A 23,418-nucleotide genomic window follows, 5' to 3' on the forward strand; every position below is an offset into this window, starting at 1 on the left:
GAGATGGACATGTGTATGTACAGTGCCTAGCACACAAATAACTATGCAGTGTTACCTTTTTTCTTTCTCTGCCTGAAAGAGTTAAACACCAGGTATGTAAGTGGCAGTTCCTGTCTGAGTCAGCACTGGGTCAGACTACAGTGTGACCCTCACTGATAAGAAATTACAACTACAAAACACTTTCCTAGCAGAAAATGGCTTCTGAGAGCAGGAAAGAGATAAAAAGGGTCAATAATTCATACATTTAGAAAAAAAACTATTTTAAGATTTTAAAAACAACAAAGCAGTAAAAACTTAAAAAGTAGATTTAAATATAAAATTAAAAAAAACTGTGGAATATCTTAAAAAAGCATTTTTAGGAGAAGGAGGATAGATCCAATTGTTTATTTAATTAGTTTATTTTCACCTCGGGAGTCCTTTAACCTCTTAAGTCTATCTGGATGGATATATCGTCCAGACAGGCTACCCTGCTGCGCTGCGCCGGGTGCACGCTCCCGCCGCCTTCCGATAGCCCTGAGATCAATGAATGGGAACATAGTTTAGATTCATCAATCTAAGTCCCCGGCAGAAAAACCAATGGCCTTTTATCAAAGGCCGCGGTCTTTCTGCACAAAAAAAAGTTTCCCTTCCACCTAATGATTCCTGGAAGCGAGAGCTTTCGCTTCCAGGACTTTTTGACAGTGGCCATCTTGTACCCAAATAGTAAAACTACACCCACATGCATTTTTTATTAAGTAAACACATAATATTACATTTAAAATTAACGGTTTACCTCCCACACCAAAAATTACCCAAATAAAATGTTTAATAAAAAAAAAATTTACAATGTAAAAAAAAACAAACATAAATAGTTACCTAAGGGTCGGAACTTTTTGAATATGCATGTCGAGATATTACTATAATTTTTTTAAATTATAAGCTTGTAAATAGTAATGGACGCAAATTGAAAAAATGCACCTTTATTTCCAAATAAAATATCAGCACCATAAATTGTAATAGGGACATAATATAAATGGTGTAATAGCCAGGGCAAATGGGAAAATAAAATACATGGGTTTTAATTACGGTAGCATGCATTAATTTCAAACTATAATGGCCAAAAACTGAGAAATAATGATTTTTTTCCATTTCTTTCTTAATCTTCCTGTTAAAATGGATTTAGAACAAAATAATTCTTAGCAAAATGTATCACCCAAAGAAAGCCTAAATGGTTGCAGTGAAAATATATAGATCATTTCAGTGTGATAAGTAGTGATAAAGTTATTTGGCGAATGAATGGGAGGTGAAAGTTGCTCGGATGCATAAGGTAAAACAACACTGTAGGCTGAAGTGGTTAAGTTGAAAATCATAAAGACTTGGGAATTAAGTTGTAAGTCAATACAGCAAACGAGTAATGCCATATGCCCCTGGTAACAAGCACTGACATGTACCCAACTTCATCTTCCAGTGCTCCTCCCAATGCATAGAATGAACGCAGCATATTGGGTAAACGTACCACTTGCCTTCACACCCTCTCCTTATGTCCCTGGTAATTTCCTGTTGGCTTCAAGTGACTTCACATGGAAGGCAATAGGAGATGGACGAAAATGCTGAAGAGACACCAGGTGTGCTGCCCAATAATGAGATTATGCCCTATACCAATATGCTTTGATGAACTGTTTTGGGGGAGCAAGTCTGGCATTTTTATGCACATTTTTAATTTAAAAAAAAAAACAGTCTGATTGGAGAGTAAGTCAACCCTCCCTATTTTACTAATTAAATATATTAAATATATTTCAAGTGTATATGGTTCTAAGGTAAAGGGTACAATTCGAATTCCTCGATCTATAAAATTGAGGTATTTCTCAAAATAATATGGATTAGAGACATCCAGAGATGGTTACAATACAGTATTATAAAAAAAAAATGAGATCTCAAGTAGAGAAACATTTCAGCTTACTTTAACCACTTAAGGACCACAGCCCCCCCCCCCACACACACACACACACAAACACACACACAATCCCCCCCCCCCCCCCCCCCCCCCCACAAACACACACACATGATCACTGCTGTCATGTTTCTTCTCTCCAGGGGACAGCCAAGTGACAGGGTTGTTCCTAGTACAGCGATACGAACTAATTAGTTTGCAGTGCTGTACAAACAAAAGATACGTCAGTTTATTTTTTGTTTTCAGCGATCGCCACTGGCAGACTGTGCTATCTTTGATTTGATTTGAGTGGCCAGAATTATTTTTTACAACTTATGCAGGAAAATACAAGAGATAACGCAACAGTCAACCAAAGGCCCAACAATATCCTCATTTAGCTTTACACATATTTCTTACAACAAATTATTATTTTTTTAATTTGCAATTATCAGTTGTTCCATTTCTTCATTTTGATGTAACATAGTAGGTTATGCCAGGAATGTGTTTATGTGTATAATATTACTTGGGCATTTCCTTCAGTGTGTGGAACACTTGAGGAAGGGCTGTTGGCCAAGATGTATGTGTTGCTTTATCTACTGTGATATGCCATCCATGCCATAATCAGGGGCGTAGCAATAGGGGGTGCAAAGGTAGCCACTGCATCGGGGCCCTTGGGCCAGAGGGGCCCCGAAGGACCCTCCCTCAACTACAGTATTAGCTCTTTATTTATCCTGTGCTGGTATAATCACTTCTATAGATACTTTGAATAGCAGTGATCACTAACAAACAGTTCCCCATCCCCTTCTTGCTCCTCTGACACTGTACTTTTCCTTCGCAGGTTTTGGTGCGCCGTATGAGTTGTTATGTATAGAGTGCTTGGGGGGCCCCATTGTAAAACTTGCATCGGGGCCCACAGCTCCTTAGCTACGTCACTGGCCATAATAAAAGGGATGTGTCTGTTACTTCAACTGAAGGCACATCTTTAGAATTATACATGTTGCGCTTGGACATGTGTAACTCGGTGAGTTCCTTTCTATCATATATATAATCTCTGGTGGCCCATTGCAGCCTTTTTCAGCAGTCTCACTCCCCAATCCTCACTGCACAGAAATGAGAAGGGACCTAGATTACTTGTTATTTTGTCATGTGTCTGTACCGCTACCCACCATAAGTCTATCACAAAATTTCTCATATACATTTCAGTGGGTGCTGTGTGCAGGTGGTGCAAGGACACATACAGTGGGTTGCAAAAGTATTCGGCCCCCTTGACGTTTTCCACATTTTGTCATATTACTGCCACAAACATGCATCAATTTTATTGGAATTCCACATAAAAGACCAACACAAAGTGGTGTACACGTGAGAAGTGGAACGAAAATCATACATCATTCCAAACATTTTTTTACAAATAAATAACTGCAAAGTGGTGTGTGCATAATTATTCGGCCCCCTTTGATCTGAGTGCAGTCAGTTGCCTATAGACATTGCCTGATGAGTGCTAATGACTAAATAGAGTGCACCTGTGTGTAATCTAATGTCAGTACAAATACAGCTGCTCTGTGAGGGCCTCAGAGGTTGTCTAAGAGAATATTGGGAGCAACAACACCGTGAAGTCCAAAGAACACACAAGACCGGTCAGGGATCAAGTTATTGAGAAATTTAAAGCAGGCTTAGGCTACAAAAAGATTTCCAATGCTTTGAACATCCCACAGAGCACTGTTCAAGCGATCATTTAGAAATGGAAGGAGTATGGCACAACTGTAAACCTACCAAGACAAGGCCACCCACCTAAGCTCACAAGCCGAACAAGGAGAGCGCTGATCAGAAATGCAGTCAAGAGGCCCATGGTAACTCTGGACGAGCTGCAGAGATCTACAGCTCAGGTGGGAGACTCTGTCCATAGGACAACTATTAGTCATGCACTGTACAAAGTTGGCCTTCATGGAAGAGTGCCAAGAAGAAAGGCATTTTTAACAGAAAGCATAAGAAGTCCTGTTTGCAGTTTGCCACAATCCATGTGGGGGACAGAGCAACCATGTGGAAGAAGGTGCTCTGGTCAGATAAGACCAAAATGGAACTTTTTGGCTAAAATGCAAAACGCTATGTGTGGTGGAAAACTAACACTGCACATCACTCTGAACACACCATCCCCACTGTCAAATATGGTGGTGGCAGCATCATGCTCGGGGGTGCATCTCTTCAGCAGGGACAGGGAAGCTGGTCAGAGTTGATGGGAAGATGGATGGAGCCAAATACAGGGCAAACTTGGAAGAAAACCTCTTGGAGACTGCAAAAGACTTGAGACTGGGGCGGATGTTCACCTTCCAGCAGGACAATGACCCTAAACATAAAGCCAGGGCAACAATGGAATTGTTTAAAACAAAACATATCTATGTGTTAGAATGGCCCAGTCAAAGTCCAGATCTAAATCCAATCGAGAATCTGTGGCAAGATCTGAAAACTGCTGCTCACAAACACTGTCCATCTAATCTGACTGAGCTGGAGCTGTTTTGCAAAGAAGAATGGGCAAGGATTTCAGTCTCTAGATGTGCAAAGCTGGTAGAGACATACCCTAAAAGACTGGCAGCTGTAATTGCAGCAAAAGGTGGTTCTACAAAGTATTGACTCAGGGGGCCGAATAATTACGCACACCCCACTTTGCAGTTATTTATTTGTAAAAAATGTTTGGAGTCATGTATGATTTTCGGTCCACTTCTCACGTGTACACCACTTTGTATGGGTCTTTCACGTGGAATTCCAATAAAATTGATTCATGTTTGTGGCAGTAATGTGACAAAATGTGGAAAACTGCAAGGGGGCTGAATACTTTTGCAAGCCACTGTATATTTTCTCTCAAATCAGTTGGTAACTGCGTTGCAATTGATTTACAAGGGAAACGTGTTGGTGTGTTGGCGTATGTGCGTATATGTGTAACGATTTGTGTCAGCAAGAGGCAGAATTCTGATTATTAGGTGATCTGCAGTATCACCTATAATGCAGACATATACCTGATTATAAGGTGATCTGCAGAATCACCTATAATGCTGGTATATAAGAAGCTGCCGTGACAACAAATACAAAAGGTGTAACAGGTGTAGTGCTTGGTGCAACAGTAATACTGATTTAGTTTGGCAGAACCTCACCAGAGGAGCTGGTGGGTACTATCAGTAATGAACCTCACAAGTGACTAGGGCTCACTGGTGAGTGGAGAAGTCAGACAGATTGGATCGGCAACAGACAGGAAGATACAGTACAAAATCGGCAGGCAAGAGGATAGAGATATATCAGGCAGAGTTAGCAACAGGATCAGATGGGCTAAAGTACAGAATCGAAAAGCAAAAGTGAAGTCAGAAGAGAGCCAGAGTCAAACACAGGATATCAAGCAATATATATATATATCAATAACAATAATAAAACCTAGTCTTGTGTGAAATCCCCGGTTTCCTCCCGGATCAAAGCACACTGGATCTATCTAAGGTCTGAGTGCTAACACGTAGCATTTGCAACAGCAGACAGTTTGCAAGTGACTCCAAGCGGCTTAACATCCTTGACGGTATGGACGAGTATACCCGTCCATTACCGCCGGAGGTCGCCGCTCAGGCCCTGCTGGGCCGATTTTTATGAAATAAAAAGCAGCACACGCAGCCGGCACTTTGCCAGCCGCGTGTGCTGCCTGATCGCCGCCGCTCTGCGGCGATCCGCCGTGAGCAGCGGCGAAAGAGGGTCCCCCCAGCCGCCCGAGCCCTGCGCAGCCGGAACATATAGTTCGTGCCAGCGCTAAGGGCTGAATCGGAGGTGGCTGACGTCAGGACGTCGGCTGACGTCCATGACGTCACTCCGCTCGTCGCTATGGCGACGATATAAGCAAAACAAGGAAGGCTGCTCATTGCAGCCTTCCTTGTTTATTTTGGGCGCCGGTGGCGATCGAAAGAACGCCTCCGGAGCGCCCTCTAGTGGGCTTTCATGCAGCCAACTTTCAGTTGGCTGCATGAAATAGTTTTTTTTTTTATAAGAAAAAAACCCTCCCGCAGCCTCCCTGGCGATTTTAATAGAACGCCAGGGAGGATAAGAAGCGGAGGAGACTCCTCGGCCATGCCCACACTCATCAGCCAATCGGAAACACAGAGAGTCTCCCCTGACGTCAGCCGACCGGCCGGTCAGCTAATGCGCCTCCTCCCCGCATAAAGGTCCTGTCTGTGCGGGCGTGCGACAAAGCCACCCTGTGAGCCACTGACAGTCCCCTCCTCGGCGTGCTAGATGCCGGAGGAACGGGAGAATCGCCCGACAGGGAAACCGAAGCAGCTGCGGGGGTATCCTGACTGCCCGCAGCTGCATCTCCAGAGATTGTTGCACCCACTGATGCTCGATTCTGTTTGCCACTGCTAATTTACAAATTCCCCTCTAGCTGTTATTTCTTATGGCAGAAAAGCAGATATAAATAGTCACCTGTAAAGTGTCTGGTACAGGTTTCTTGTTCTTCTTAGCTATTTGCTCAATGATCACTTTGGCCTCATCTTTGCGGTTTTGGGATAAAAGCCATCGAGGTGATTCTGGAACACACCTATAATGAGTGGATTTGTGAATTCAACATGTAAAGGAGATATTGAAAGTCCATTCTTACTGTGAAATTTAAGCAGAATTACATGGAATAAAAACAGTTTCTATCATGGCCACATGAATGCCAAGGTGGACATACATTTGCAGATTGCCACCAGATTAAACCATCAGATCAGAGAAAGATTTATTACTGCTACACACTGCTAATAGATTTTTAATAGAGTTCAACTTGAAATACATTAAAAATCTGTGGAGTTGCTATGCTGGACTGACTGCCAGTCCCCCATGTCTCCCCCCCCCCCCCCCCCCCCCCCATTTAAAATGTGCTCTGTCTGGCCCATGCAGAGTGTTGACAGCAAATCACACCTGTCCACCGCCATTCTCTCTATTCCATTTGGTGCACCCTGTGACCCCACAGCATGTAAATAGTCAGGGTACAGGAGCCTGGACAGGGATGGAGAGAAGACATTGGAAGAGCGTTCCAGTGAACAGGCGAGTGTGTGCTCCACTGCCAAAACATTTTAGATGGGGAAACTGGGGGTCCATCGGTCATCCTGAAATCAAAATACACGCCCCCCTTTGAAGCGAGAACTTTCTATCTACAGCAAACAATAGAGTTTATCAATTTCAGCCAGAAATCAATCAAAACTATAATCTGACAGCCGCATTGTGCCATTGATCAATGGGAGATTGTATCGTAATTAATTTGATCGGATCTGTCAAAGCCAGATCCACAAGTGTACGGGTACCTTAAAACGCAGCTGGAGTGTGTAAAGTCACTGCATTTGCTTTCCCCTTGATGTTCAGTTAATTTACGACTTGATCTATAAATATTCATGTTACTCTGCCAGATGGCCTTCATAATTATATTTTGTACTTTAGCCTAAGAAATAGATTTTCCCCTCTACCTATACTATTTCTGTTAGCCGTTATGACTATAAACAGTATGTCAGTAGGTATCTGTCCATTATCTGTATCCACCACCATTACAGTGGATACCCTTTGCTGTTTTTCAAAATTCAACCTAACAATATGATACACCTCTCCAGTGCAGTAATACAGGGACGTTTCTTTGGCAGTGCGGGCAGGGCGGCCGCCCTGGGGGCAGACTGGCAAGTAGAAGAAGGTAGCACAGGCAGAAGGACATAACCACTATGGAGCTTGTGAGACACAGTGCAGTCAAATGAAAGAAGATTAACAGTGAGATCACCTTCCTTGACTCCTCCTGGGCTGCCTGCATCTGACATTAAGTAATCATCACGTCACCACCATGTGATCACACCTGATGTCCTGTAGCGGTACTGCAGGCTGTCAGTGCGCAGCGCTCATGAAGGATGGCTTTCCAGGCTCCCTTCACCTGTGTGTTTTCCTGGTCCCTGCTTCCTCCTGGATGAGCAGTCACTAGTAAGTAGGCAGTAAATAGGCAGGTCTACTTGTGACCTGTGGCAGTATGACTGTCCCTAAAGAGTAAGGGTTCGCGAGTCCATGGGGGTGGGGGGAGAAGGGGCACAATTTTTACAACCTCACCCTGGGTGCAGTTTAGCCTAGAAACTGCCCTGCAGTAATAGTGCAAAACACTTAGCAATGCAAGTCCACTATAAGTCTATGAATGATGCAGAATTTCACATGTAATTTATCTCTACCTTTCCTCCCAAATGAAGAGCAATAGAAGGTTACAGATTTGCCCTGTATATGGTCCTCAAAGACTGGAGTTCATCACCCGTGCATTAGAGGTATAGACCAGTATAGTCAGTGGCAACTATTGATGGGCAATGGCAAAGTTAATCTGAAGTGAAAAGAAATTGATAAATTGAACAATTGCATGTACAGGACTATTCCTAAATTGGATTTTCCCAAAGTCCCAATTTCTTATTTGGGGATTAAGGGTTAAAACTAAAGGTCTGAACACATGATTATCTCACTGGCATCTGCTGCTGCTGCTGCTGCATGTTTATTCAGCTTCAATACAATGTATTGACAAACTATCATTATATCCCTGTGGTCAGGAATGATTGTCACAGCCACACAAACTTTTATAACTTAGTTATACTAACAATTATACTAAGAATTGTCTGCAGCCCAACTTTATTCAACTGCAGTGAGACCGTGAATTAAAGCACTGGTTTATTAACCCTTTCAGTAAAAAAAAAAAAAAAAGATAGAGAGAGAACAATAGCACAAGCAAATGTTATGTAGGGTTGGTACTGTGCATACTCATATGTATCTCATCATGCTGCATGTCACTCCATCTACATTTGAGTTTCTAATGTCCACGTTTGGCCACAGACAGGCGTTAGAAATAAAAGCATCAGAATATTACCAGTAATATGTCAGGAACACAAAGTTTGGCAAAGTGACTGCAAGCTGAAGCCATCTCCAATTTGGAAGGATGTAAGCCACTCCTGCAAAGACCAGCAGTCCAACTGTGAATGCCACCTGGTACACAATTCCTACTGTTCTTCTGTGGTCCAAGCCAACATACTCTGCAACTAGAACGTGGTTAAAATGGTAAGTACATCCTTCTAAAATGCTTTGTTTTAAATGTACAACAAAACAACACTAAAATTGAACAGTCACCTAAAAAGGGGGAAAAAGTAGTATCATTGTCTCCATAAAAAGAAAACGTTGGGGGAGATTTCCCTTCATTCCTGTCCCAGTAATAAGGTCATGAAATACAGAAAGTGAGGTGAAAACTTTCCAGTGGTGATACAGACTGTATTGAAAATGCTTTCTTAAAGAGAATCTCTACTCTAAAATTCTTACACTAAAAAGCATACCATTCTATTCCTTATTTTCTTCTGTGCCCCTCTGTGCTGTTTCTGCCACTCTCTGCTGCAATCCCGGCTTGTAATTAACAGTTTTAGGCAGTGTTTACAAACAAACTAACCAGCTTGTAATAGGCTCATATAAGCAGAGTGTGTGAGTCATACAGAGTGTGCAGGGGGCCTGCAGAGGGTGTCTATCCCTTCTAACCAATCACAAGCAGCCCTGCACATTCCACACATTCAAGCATTAGCCCGACAGACACGACAGAGGAAAGGAGATGAGATTTATTACAGAGACAGTGCAATTAGGTAAGGCTGCACAATGGGGTGGGCATTGCTTGTCACGTGGGTTTTAAATGCATGTACTTTGGGTGCAGGTACTGGTTATGTGGGTGCTTGGTGCAGATAGTGGGTGCCATGTGGATGTTGTGTGCAGGTGTGAGTACTGGGTGCAATCTCAGGCCTGGGTGCAGGTACTTGGTGTCATGTGAGTGTGAGTACTGGGTGCCAGCTATTGGGGGAAGGGGTGTGGGTGGATGTTGGGAGAAGTAAAGGTCAGTGTGGGTGCTGCAGGAAGGTGACGTCATTGCGGGTGCTGGGGGAGGGAGAGGTCACTGGGAGTGCTGGGGAAAGAGAGGTCAGTTTAGGTGCTGGGGGAGGTCACTATGGGTGCTGCTGGGGGAGGGAAAGGTCAATGTGGAAGCTGGGAGAAGGAGAGGTCAGTGTGGGTGCTGGGGGAGGCAGGATTATTGTAGTGCTCATGATGGGGAGGGAGAGGTCTGTATGGGTACAAGGTTGAGGGAGAGGTCACTGTGGATGCTGGGGGAGGGAATGGTCACTGTCAGGGAGACAGCATCTTACCTGCTCCCACACAGCTGCCGGGATGGTGACCAGGGGCGGGGCTTCCTTTTTGCAGCCAAAGCGGCCTTTTTATGGGGATTTAACAAGGGGGAGTGCTTGGGCACCCAGAGTCCCTCCCGCCACCCACCCACCTTGCACGTGCCTGTCGATAGGTCACTTTATCTTATTTCTGTAACTCTCACGTGGATCAGTTCTGAAGTACTGCTGTCATCCCTCAGTTATCCCTTTATTCGAGCTAGAAGAAAATCAAAACCAGCAAACTCTTCTAAGTAATGATATAAAAAAAAAATTTGTGCAGAATCTCATTTCCCATTATAAACATGGGGTTACTGAAGATAGGTCTTGCCTGACCAGCATGGTCAGCATTTGTGAAGTGGTAAAAGAAAATCCAGACACTGGGGAAAAATTGTCATAATGTACCTAATAAAAAAACTGTATGGAAGCAGTGTCTCAATGTGCTTTATTCAAGCAGTGGCCACATCAGTATCAAAAGTTTTAAAACACAAAGACACACATGATGACGTGTAACATGCATCAATGAACGCTCACTGTTATAATAATACAAGTCCCAAACAGTTCATACATTTAGCTATTGCCTGATATATGCCTGTGCAGAAAGCTTGTAGCACTGTTATTTTGCCCGTACGGCCCACCACCTCAAAACCTCACACACGGTGACAAACAGACTAGCTGGCCCCTAATTATCTGATTATCTAATTAGTTGCACAGGCTGGTAGCAATGGAGGCCTAAAGTTCAATTATTCACAGGCTATTAAAGCAATGTACGTGATGAAATGTCCTCAATCCACGATGACGTCACTCTGACCAACAACGTAGCATTGACTGATGGATGCAACGCTGTGTATCACAGTCCCAGCTTCTTAGGTGGCTGCCCACAAACTTCCCAGAGTACTCCACAGACAAATGCCAGCTGTATGCTGGTGAGCTCCGCTCACCTCAATCTTCTCAGTCTGCTGCCAGTGCACTGGTACATGTCAGGTTGGCAGGAAAGTTTACGCGATCCTAAGCCACGCCCACTGATGGGTCTTCCTCAGGGTCTTCCTCGGGGTGGAGTCATGTACATCATATTACAGTCCACTCCTCTTAATAGGCACAGCTGTTCAAGGGTCCTCCTCCCTATAATTCTATTTAACAAGTCTTGAGCCTGTACATAGCATTTAACACAGGTCATGCATAGAAATCAAGGGGGAATAAATTCTGTAGCTTTAACAAAGCATTATACCAAGCTGATTTCTATTAGCAAGACTCACACTACCTGACACATAGAAGCAGGAAAGAAGGTTTCACACTGGATTACAGGAAATGTGACAGCACTGACAGGTTTAAGTCCAAATTCAATCCTTTTGAAATCAGTATCCCTAGTATTCTGTATATATCCAGGTTTGTTCTATTTTGTACAGTTCTCTTTCCACATCACCCACTCTGAATGGTACACGTTGTTTAATGATGCCCTTGAATTTTAAATCCTCAGGGGAACGGTTTTGAAAACTCCTGAAGTATTTGCTCCGAGGGCTATTTTCAGCCACATCATTAAAATTGGTGATATGTTTGCCTATACATTTAGACAGGAGGCGATTTGTTTTCCCAATATAGATCAGATTGCAGGGGCATGTTATAGCATATATGACACGTTTTGATTTGCATTTTATATTGTCCCAGATATTATAACTTTTTGTTCCATCGTGGTGAAACGCAAGGGCTACATCGCTTTACCACATACACCATGCATGATGCACGGAGCATGCTGTAATGCAAGTCTATGGGTGACGCAGGTAATGTAAACAATGAAGCATGGCATGCATGTGCGAACCAACCCCAGACTTATTTAAAAACTTTTGTTCATTTGAAGTACAGCTCTTTCAATTAATGATCAGTAATTGTTTACTGTGGGGAAAAAAAAGCATGTGCAATGGTAGAGCAAATCAGGAAGGAAGCATATAGTGTTTCACGCAACCCTGCACAGGAGAGTGGAACCACTGTTTCATATTGCCTATGAAAAATTAATTAAGCGCAGCTGCAAAGCAAACAGTCAAACCTTTTAGGATTCCGTTTGTATTACAGATCCATAACATCTGTGAAAGCCATTAACACCTCATTGATGACCATGGGCGTCCGCAGAAAATTTTCCAGGAGGGGGGGAGGCAAAAATGGAAGGGTGGGAGCTGAAAATGGGCGTGGTCATGAACCATGATGTGGGTGTGGTCACAGGTGGAGCCAAATTTACATGAACTTAGCAGTGGTGGGACATTAGACTAGGGCTATGGTAGGGATTAGATTGCGAGTGCCTCCGACACAGGTGCCCCCCAGTTTAGGTAGTGACAGGGAAACTTAAACCATGCCCCCTGTGTGGCAATAAGCCACACCCCAGATTTTGCAGGAGGGTGCCAGTGTGTGGGAGAGGGTGACAATGGGCGGGAGGGGGTGCTAGTGAGTAGGAGGAGGATACCAGTGGGTAGGAGGAGGGTGCCAGTGTGTGCGGAGGATTGCAAAAAAGGCAGAGAGAGAGAGAGACTGCAGAGAGACACAGCTGAGAGGGAGAGTGGCAGCTGAGAGGCAGAGAGAGAGACAGCAAAGAGAGAGAGAGCAGAAAGGCAGAGAGGGACAGCAGAGAGCGACAGCAGGGGGGCAGAGAGAGAAGAAAAAGAGACAGCAGAAAGGCAGAAAGAGAGAGAGACAGCAGAAAGACAGAGAGCGGGACAGAAGAAAGGCAGAGAGAGAGAGAGGGTGCGAGTAGAAAGGCAGAGAGAGAGAGCAGAAAGGCAGAAAGAAGGACAGCAGAAAGGCAGAGAGAGAGAGGGTGTGAGCAGAAAGGCAGAGAGAGAGAGAGAGACAGAAAGGCAGAGAAAGAGACAGCAGAAAGGCAGAGAGAGAGACAGCAGAAAGGCACAGAGAGAGAGAGAGAGGGACAGCAGAAAGGCAGAGAGAGAGAGAGCAGAAAGGCAGAGAGAGAGAGCAGAAAGGCAGAGAGAGAGAGAGACAGCAGAAAGGCAGAGAGAGACAGCAGAAATGCAGAGAGAGAGAGACAGCAAAAAGGCAGAGAGAGAGCAGAAAGGCAGAGAGAGAGAGACAGCATAGACGCAGAGAGAGAGTGGAGAGAGAGAGAGAGAGACAGCAGAAAAGCAGAGAGAGAGAGCACAGAAAGGCAGAGAGATAGAGAGAGACAGCAGAAATGCAGAGAGAGAGAACAGAAAGGCAGAGAGAGAGAGAGAGAGACAGCAGAGAGAGAGAGACAGCAGAGAAAGAGAGAGACAGCAGAAAGAGAGAGTTGAGAGGCAGAGAAAGAGAGACAGCAGAAAGGCAGAGAGAGAGAGTGACAGCAGAAAGGGACATCAGAAAGGCAGAGAGAGTATAGTTGCCCCCAGTATAGCTAGTATAGTTGCTCCCAGTATAGATAGTATAGTTGCCCCAGTATAGCTAGTATAGTTGCCCTCAGTGTAGGTAGTGTAGTTGCCCCAGTAATAGTATAGTTGCCCCCAGTATAACTAATATAGAGCAGGTAGTATAGTCACCCCCAGTATAGCTAGGATAGTTGCCCCCAGTGTAGGTAGTATAGTCGCTCCCAGTATAGCTAGTATAGTTGCCCCCTATTAGCATAGTTGCCCCCAGTATGGGGGGAAGCTTGAAAGGCGGGACAGTGGCAGGGAGGGGGGCCAGACCCCCCCACCTCCCTCACCTGGGTCCCCTCCTTCTGGCGCTTCCCCCTCCAAATTAGCAGTGGCAAACAGAATCGAGCATCAGTGGGTGGAGAGGAATTAGTCACCTTCTTCCTGCGCTCCAGGCGATGGCGCGCAGCGTCACTGGTCTCCAACTTCTTCGCCGCTCACTGTGATTCCGCTAATCAGGAAGCACAGAACGTTGGAGAAGGCAGTAACCAGTGTCACGTGACGATGTGCGCCATCGCCTGGAACGCAGGAAGAAGGTGAGTAATTCTTCTCCGCCCACTGATGCCCCTGTTTGCCGCTGCTAATTTGGAGGGAGGGGAAGCGCCAGAAGAAGGGAACCCAGGTGAGGGAGGTGGGGGGTCTGGCCCCCCTCCCCGCCGCTGTCCCCGCTGCCCCTCCTTTTGTGTTGCTTCCCCTCCTGCAGGTTCAGGTGGCTGGGGGGGGGGGGCAGCAGCTAGCCAGGGGTGGGCGCATGCCCCATTTTGCCCAACATGGGGACACCCATGTTGATGACTGCATTTTGCATGTGGGATTTTGCTTTAATCCTCATTGCTGTTTGCTGAAGAGCATGTAACAAAAATACATTATTTTGCACCCATAGCTATAATAAAGAAACAAAGGAAAAACATTAAGTCAGTTCAGGATAAAATGAGTTGTAAATAACATAATTATGCATGTAGGCTATTCAGCTGCTATAATCATTTCATGCCTAAGAATAAAAGGATTCCGAGGTTAAACAGGCAGTTCATAGATTACTTCAGTCATCTGATGAGTGTATTTTGAAACAAGCTGATATTTCAGAAAGGAGACGTTTTAAAGGAATGCGTGTGTAAATCAGTCACATGACGTGGGCATTGATGACATTACAGAATGGAAACATTGATAAGAAGAATGCATCCGGAATACTTCAGTCACGAGGCATGTCATGGACCCAGATGACATATCAATGTAGGGGCTGAGTACACTGATGATTATGTTTGGAGTTCAAACACATTATATATGTGATGATTTGAATAAGAGACTCATTTCACACATATACATTATTGCCTACAGCCTGTACTACTACACCAATTTCATATGTAGTACATACTGCAACAAAGGAACAGGCAATAGTTCTGTTGAACAAGCCAAAATACATCACAACATGAGCCATGATGTGTCACATTGGAACTAGCACCTGTGCTAAGACTGAATTGAATAAAGATCTATACCAGTACTACTATTTATTGATTCATTTAGTGTAATTCATTGAATTGAAGAAGAATTCTGCAAAGCACTATGTAAGTATCTGCAATGTCATATCAGTTATATCAGCTATTGCAATTCATTTACAAATACCTTTTTATTTAACTTCTAATTCAGTTTAAAAGCATCAATGTGCTTTTTCTGCAGATAGATCTTGGCTTTAGTTAAACTGACAGAAAGCAGTTCTGTATCTCTTTTTCTACCAAATACAAATCTGCCTTCTAAAAACAAATAAGATGTTTACAAATATTCAACCTCACATGAGAAATAAGTCACCCCAACAACTGCAGGTCGCTGTGTGAATGTAAAAATTAGGACTGACAAAAGGAATGATTTACACATTTTCTCGCTGACTTTAACGGATGTGTTATTGGATTAAGTTATTCGTGTGAAGCTGAATGTTTGCAAATGCCTTCTGTTTGAAGAAAGGTGCTGTCCTCTGTTCAATGTATGAGACCAGCTTGGTCTTTGGGACTCTTCGGCAGCCTTCAGATGTATTCACGTCCCAGAGTATGTCCGAAGATGAACACATCTGCACTGAGAAGCACAAGTCCACTCCGGACTCAGCAGTGTAGAGTGCTCATCAAGTTCTCAAAAAAAACGTCAATAGGGGCCGATGCAGGAATGATGACAATGACCGAGGACAGGAAAGGTTCTATAGTATCCAGAGCCTTCCCTCAACTTAGGTATGTATCAAAACCTGAAGTGGGTTTCCTCACTTTCGGTTTACTGTAAAACCCTAATGTGCTAAAAAAGATAAACAAGTTCCCCATTATTCTTTTCAGTGATTCTATAGTCTTTGATTCAGTGCTTCTATTATATTTTACATTGCCAGTGTCTCAATATTATTTAGAAGTTTATTTGTTGCTGAAAAGTTTAGGACAAAGGAAAAAAGATCATGAGGTATAATTTACTGTACAAATCGTATTCCTTTTTAATCACCAGCTGAATTGTACTTTGATGAATAAAATTTGATGAATAAAATTGGTTTCACTTGGTCAAATATGCAGGGCCTGTGCCTTGAATACTTTAAAGTATTCAGGGCCCTGATTCTTTTACAAAGCTCTATGCTGGCATTATAGTCTGGCAAGTCGAGTGCATGGAAGGATCAGTGGCAGAAATGGGGAGGCGGCTCAACATGAGTGAGCTGATAGATGGGTATGGGGTCTCTTTTTGTTAATAGGCACCACTGAACACCAATCATTTTAGGAGTACAATACTTAATTATGTGAGGGGTACACTCTATATTATTTGGGGGTTGCACACTGTCCAATTATGTTATTTCCAGACTTCTGAATACCTAATTGCTATTTGAGGAGTATTGACACATGCTTCCTATTTATGATGTTTGAGGGGTCTCAAACACTGCCTAACTATGTTTTTTTAGTCAGGAAGACTGCCTCCCTATGTTGTTTTGTTCGGGGCACTTGGTGTGCTGTGTAATTATATTGTATGGGGAGTCATGCTACAGAATAAATTTGTTTCACGTGACGTTTTTTCTATTTTGGGGGGGGGGGGGGAGATGGATCAGATGTTGCCTAATTATGGTATTCGGGTGTAAACATGCAGTTCCCATTCATTATTTCAAGTCTCCGTTTGAATGATCGCCGGAGATCAATGAAATGCCCTGTCATTCACAGAAACCGAAAGCAACGTGGCCATGCATTGCTTCCTGTTTAGCGTACTAATAGTACGCAACAGAAAGTAATGCACAAGGACATCTTTTGGCCAAATAGTAAAATTACACCTAAATACAATTTTTTCAAAAAAAGACCCACTTTTACATTTAAAATTAAATATTTAGGTTTTCTTTGGGGGGGGGGGGGGGGGGGGGAGGGTAACATTAAAAAACATTAAAAAAAAATATTACATAAAAAAAACATAGTTATCTAAGGGACTGAACTTTTTTAATATGTATGTCAAGAGTGTATATTACAAAAATGCACCTTTATTTCTACATAAAATATTGGCACCATACATTGTACTATTGAAATATTGTAAACGTTGCAATAACCGGGACAAATGGGCAAATAAAATGTGTGTGGTAGCATGTTTTATTTTAAAACTATTGTGGCGGAAAACTGAGAAATAATGAATTTTTTTCAATTTTTTTCTTATTATTCCCATTAAAATGCAGTTAGAATAAAATAATTCGTAGCATAAAGTACCACTTAAAGAAGGTCTAATTGGTGGCGAAAAAAATAAGATGTAGATTGTTTTGTTGTGATAAGTAGTAATAAAGTTATAGGCGAATAAATGGAAGGAGCGCTATTGCTCTGGCTTTTAAGAACTTAAAGGGATACTGTAGGGGGGGTCGGGGGGAAAATGAGTTGAACTTACCAGGGGCTTCTAATGGTCCCCCGCAGGCATCCTGTGCCTGCGCAGTCACTCCAGCCCCGCCTCCGGTTCACTTCTGTAAATTCTGTAATTTCAGACTTTAAAGTCTGAAAACCACTGCGCCTGCGTTGCCATGTCCTTGCTTCCTCTGATGTCACCAGGAGCACACGGTGCGGGCACGGACCATACTGGGCCTGCGCAGTACGCTCCTGGTAACATCAGCGGGAGCGAGGACACGGCAACGCAGGCGCAGTGGTTTTCAGACTTTAAAGTCTGAAATTCCAGAAGTGAACCAGAGGCGGGGCCAGAGCATTGAGGAGTGGCTGCACGGGCACAGGATGACTGTGGGGGACCATTAGAAGCCCCGGGTAACTTCAACTCATTTTTCCCTGAGGCCCCTGCAGTATCCCTTTAAAGAGAAACCGTAACCGAGAATTTTACTGCATCCCAGTCAGTAGCTTATACCCCCTTTTACATGAGAAATCTATTCCTTTTCACAAACGGATCATCGGAGGGCTCTGTATGGCTCATATTGTGGTGAAACCCCTCCCACAAGAAATTCTGAGGACCATGCAGTTTCCTGTCTGTGAACCTTGTTGCATTGTGGGAAATAGCTGTTTACAGCTGTTTCCAACTGCCAAAAAAGCAAGCAGCAGCTACATCCCCTGCCAGCAGTAAAAATGTCACCATGTGATTAATGTCAGAATGTAAATCAGGGATTTAAAAGATTTTACAATAGGCAAACACAGACTAAATCATTTATACATAATAATTGTAAAAATGAAGCACTATTTTATTACATTATTTTTACTGAAGTTCCTCTTTAAGAACCTTGAAGGTGAAGTGGTTAATTATAATAAAGAATTCTAAGGGTGGATGTTGTTGAAAATGGTACATATGCTGCCTATTGTATTATGGAACATAAAGGAAAAATATGCATTATCATTTACAGAGCAAACGTGAGGAACCATGCAAGTTCCTTCTTGCTTATGCAAACTCTAAGTATAGTAGATACCTCCTTTTAAAAGACTGGCATTAAAGTGAACCCGAGGTGAAAATAAACTGACGAGATAAACAATTATATTTATCCTCCTACACCTAAAAATGACTTTTTTAAGTATCCCATGGTTTTATTATATATTTAAACATTTACACACACACAAAGTAGGTTGAATGTTTTACTATCTCTAATCAGTGGCAGCCTACCAAGGGCCTGATTCACAAAGCGGGGCAAACTTTTTCGCGGACTGTTGCGCGCGCAATTTGCAGCGATTCGCGCGATTGCGGACTTTTGCGCGCTCAATTTGCCGTGATTTGCGCGAATCGCGCCAAATTGCGCGCGCAAAAGTCCGCGATCGCGCAAATCGCGGCACTTTATGCGCGCAAATGTCCGCGAAAAAGTTTGCACCGCTTTGTGAATCAGGCCCTAAGTGTACTAGAGTTAAAAAAAAGGTCATTAGTTCATGTATTTTATTTCTCCATGCCCTCAGAAGTTGTATTCTGCCAGGAAAACTTTTATGGCTGTAATTTGCTTATAAGAGACGTTTACTATATTCCCGACAAGCTACTGACAAAACTGAAACTGTCACTTCCATGCCTAGAAATTAACTCCTTTGGCAACAAAATAAAACAAGTAAAACAGCCTGATTATTAATATGTTTTGCACTGTACATACACGTGATTATCTCATCATGTCACATGTCCCCTCGGGTACACTTTAATGCTGGGAACACACAATACGTTTTTCCCATTCGATTCTCTGCTCGATCGCTTTTTTCCGCTCAACCATCCACTCGATTGTCTTATCTTCCACTCGTTTTTCTTATCTTTTTCCATTCACTTCTGTGAGAAATTGAGCGGTAACACGATCGGGAGGAGTATCGGACACAACAGAATTTATCAATCGAACGCATCTATCTAATGGCAAAATGTATTGTGTGTTCCCAGCATAAGGAAATAAGATTACTGGATACGCTTTTGGGAAGAGACAGGGATATACTGGATAATATAAATGTAAGGTTTTCATGTTTATTTAGCCTCTCTCAAGTTTTCACTTGCTTCCACACCATTACGCTGGCATCACAGACTCACATCACCAGAGTGGAACACAAGTAAACAAGTCACCATTTATAGGGCCATGCATAATAAAATTAGAAATGTCGCGAACCCGTGGATTTTTGTTCGCGAACCACGAACGCGAACTTGCGAAAAAGTTTGCGAACTGCAATAGACTTTAATGGGCAGGCGAACTTTCAAAACTACAAACACTAATTCTGGCTACAAAAGTGATGGAAAATATGTTTCAAGGGGTCTAACACCTGGAGGGGGGCCTGGCGGAGTGGGATACACGCCAAAAGTCCCGGGGAAAATTACGGATTTTACGCACAGCAGGGTTTTAAGGGTAGAAATTACTTTGCATTGCTAAATTGGAGGCATAAAGTGCTTTAAAACATATTGCATGTGTATACACCAATCAGGTAGTGTAATTAATGTACTGCTTCACACTGACAGACCAAACTCACTGTGTAACACACAGCAAACTGCTGTTTGTATAGTGATGGCCGTGCTGGACTGGTGCGCACCATGGTGAGAGTGCAGGCGATGGCGGTTTTCAAGCCCATATGGTCGGGTTGAGGTAGCTCAATAACAGAACAATAGTGACTGAGTGTCCAGCTGATCGAACTTGGTCTGTCCACAATGAAGCAATGACCTTATTATCTTGGGTCGGGTGTGCCCCCCAACACACTCATATAGCCGGTCATTGCTTCATTGTGATACGCAAGCCTCTTCACCGCGGCAAGGTAACGATCACGAAGGGGAATTGGCACATTTACATGCCTTTTGTTTTGTTGTTGCAGCCGCAGTGCAGCCAGAAAAATTAGGCAGGCATGTACACGTACGGTGACGCACCAGAAAACATTATTATAGCGGCCGCTGCTAGCAGCGGCCTTAAAGAGGAACTGTAACGACAAAACGGCCCCTGGGGGGTACTCACCTCGGGTGGGGGAAGCCTCAGGATCCTAATGAGGCTTCCCACGCCGTCCTGCGTCCCTCGGGGGTCTCGCTGTAGCCCTCCGTGCAGCGGTGACGCAATATTTACCTTCCTGGCTCCTGCGCAGGCGCTCTGATGCCTCTCGGCGCCGAAGTAGGCGGAAATACCCGATCGCCGTCGGGTCTGCTCTACTGCGCAGGCGCAAGTTTCCGGCGCCTGCGCAGTAGAGCGGACCCGACGGAGATCGGGTATTTCCGTCTATTTCCGTGCCGAAAGTCGCCACAGCGCCCCCGCTGGAGCCAGCAAAGGTAAATATTGAACTGACAGTCGGCACAGTCGCCGGCTGTTCGGAGGGCTGCGGCGAGACCCCCGTGGGACAGAGGACGGCGTGGGAAGCCTCATTAGGATCCGGAGGCTTCCCCCACCCGAGGTGAGTACCCCCCAGGGGAGGTTTTTGTTGTTACAGAGTCTCTTTAAAAATTCTTGAATCCACCTGGAGCCCTGGAGTCAGATGGACCCTTGACCCAACGCTGTGTGCAAGAGATGACACCACTTGCAACATCACCGTACAGTTTGGGTATTGCCTTTTTTGAGAAATAATTGCAGGCTGTTATCTTCCACTGCGGTGTGTGGCTTTGCTTTTGTGTGCTGCTTTTCCTCAGGTGATCATCTCATTGCAGTTTGTGCTTTTTCATCATGTGCCTTCATAAGGAAGTTGTCCCTACGCGGGTCTTGGTTTTTCCACGGCTCAATTTTTGGTGGCAGAGAGTACAGATGGCATCGCTCCCATCTGAGGTAGACACACACAAAAATGTCCACACCGCTGAGCCCTGGGATGATGGCACTTTGGTGATGGCTACTGACTGAGTGTGTCAGAGTCAGAGCAGGAGGAGTAAGATATGTTATGCTTCCGTGCGGAAGCTGAGGAAGCTGAGGTGTTCTTTGTTAACCACTTGAGGACCGCACAATTAAACTCCCCTAAAGACCAGGCCATTTTTTGAGAAATTGGCCACTGCAGCTTTAAAGAGACACTGAAGCGGAAAAAAAATATGGTATAATGAATTGGTTGTGTACTATGAATAATTACTAGAAGATTAGCAGCAAAGAAAATATTCTCATACTTTTATTTTCAGGTATATTAGTGTTTTTTCTACATAAAAAAAACATAGTTATCTAAGGGACTGAACTTTTTTAATATGTATGTCAAGAGTGTATATTACAAAAATGCACCTTTATTTCTACATAAAATATTGGCACCATACATTGTACTATTGAAATATTTTAAACGTTGCAATAACCGGGACAAATGGGCAAATAAAATGTGTGTGGTAGCATGTTTTATTTTAAAACTATTGTGGCGGAAAACTGAGAAATAATGAATTTTTTTCAATTTTTTTCTTATTATTCCCATTAAAATGCAGTTAGAATAAAATAATTCGTAGCATAACGTACCACTTAAAGAAGGTCTAATTGGTGGCGAAAAAAATAAGATGTAGATTGTTTTGTTGTGATAAGTAGTAATAAAGTTATAGGCGAATAAATGGAAGGAGCGCTATTGCTCTGGCTTTTAAGAACTTAAAGGGATACTGTAGGGGGGGTCGGGGGGAAAATGAGTTGAACTTACCAGGGGCTTCTAATGGTCCCCCGCAGGCATCCTGTGCCTGCGCAGCCACTCCAGCCTCGCCTCCGGTTCACTTCTGTAAATTCTGTAATTTCAGACTTTAAAGTCTGAAAACCACTGCGCCTGCGTTGCCATGTCCTTGCTTCCTCTGATGTCACCAGGAGCACACGGTGCGGGCACGGACCATACTGGGCCTGCGCAGTACGCTCCTGGTAACATCAGCGGGAGCGAGGACACGGCAACGCAGGCGCAGTGGTTTTCAGACTTTAAAGTCTGAAATTCCAGAAGTGAACCAGAGGCGGGGCCAGAGCATTGAGGAGTGGCTGCACGGGCACAGGATGACTGTGGGGGACCATTAGAAGCCCCGGGTAACTTCAACTCATTTTTCCCTGACGCCCCTGCAGTATCCCTTTAAAGAGAAACCGTAACCGAGAATTTTACTGCATCCCAGTCAGTAGCTGATACCCCCTTTTACATGAGAAATCTATTCCTTTTCACAAACGGATCATCGGAGGGCTCTGTATGGCTCATATTGTGGTGAAACCCCTCCCACAAGAAACTCTGAGGACCATGCAGTTTCCTGTCTGTGAACCTTGTTGCATTGTGGGAAATAGCTGTTTACAGCTGTTTCCAACTGCCAAAAAAGCAAGCAGCAGCTACATCCCCTGCCAGCAGTAAAAATGTCACCATGTGATTAATGTCAGAATGTAAATCAGGGATTTAAAAGATTTTACAATGGGCAAACACAGACTAAATCATTTATACATAATAATTGTAAAAATGAAGCACTATTTTATTACATTATTTTTACTGGAGTTCCTCTTTAAGAACCTTGAAGGTGAAGTGGTTAATTATAATAAAGAATTCTAAGGGTGGATGTTGTTGAAAATGGTACATATGCTGCCTATTGTATTATGGAACATAAAGGAAAAATATGCATTATCATTTACAGAGCAAACGTGAGGAACCATGCAAGTTCCTTCTTGCTTATGCAAACTCTAAGTATAGTAGATACCTCCTTTTAAAAGACTGGCATTAAAGTGAACCCGAGGTGAAAATAAACTGACGAGATAAACAATTATATTTATCCTCCTACACCTAAAAATGACTTTTTTAAGTATCCCATGGTTTTATTATATATTTAAACATTTACACACACACACAAAGTAGGTTGAATGTTTTACTATCTCTAATCAGTGGCAGCCTACCAAGGGCCTGATTCACAAAGCGGGGCAAACTTTTTCGCGGACTGTTGCGCACGCAATTTGCAGCGATTCGCGCGATTGCGGACTTTTGCGCGCTCAATTTGCCGTGATTTGCGCGAATCGCGCCAAATTGCGCGCGCAAAAGTCCGCGATCGCGCAAATCGCGGCACTTTACGCGCGCAAAAGTCCGCGAAAAAGTTTGCACCGCTTTGTGAATCAGGCCCTAAGTGTACTAGAGTTAAA

General features: G+C 43.6%; 1 protein-coding gene across 1 annotated transcript in view; it reads right to left on the minus strand.

Annotated features, from left to right (window-relative positions):
* SLC22A2 (solute carrier family 22 member 2) overlaps positions 1-23,418 on the minus strand; it is a 74,120-nt gene that overhangs the window by 11,515 nt on the left and 39,187 nt on the right. Inside the window, exons 4-5 of the mRNA XM_068279554.1 lie at positions 8,787-8,955; positions 6,356-6,470 (exon numbers count right to left, since the gene is read on the minus strand). Of these exons, the coding sequence (XP_068135655.1) occupies positions 6,356-6,470; positions 8,787-8,955 (284 nt within the window). The remainder of the gene's footprint in view (positions 1-6,355; positions 6,471-8,786; positions 8,956-23,418) is intronic.

Source organism: Hyperolius riggenbachi, chromosome 4 (genome assembly GCF_040937935.1).
Source record: "Hyperolius riggenbachi isolate aHypRig1 chromosome 4, aHypRig1.pri, whole genome shotgun sequence".
In the NCBI taxonomy this organism is placed as follows: Eukaryota; Metazoa; Chordata; class Amphibia; order Anura; family Hyperoliidae; genus Hyperolius; species Hyperolius riggenbachi.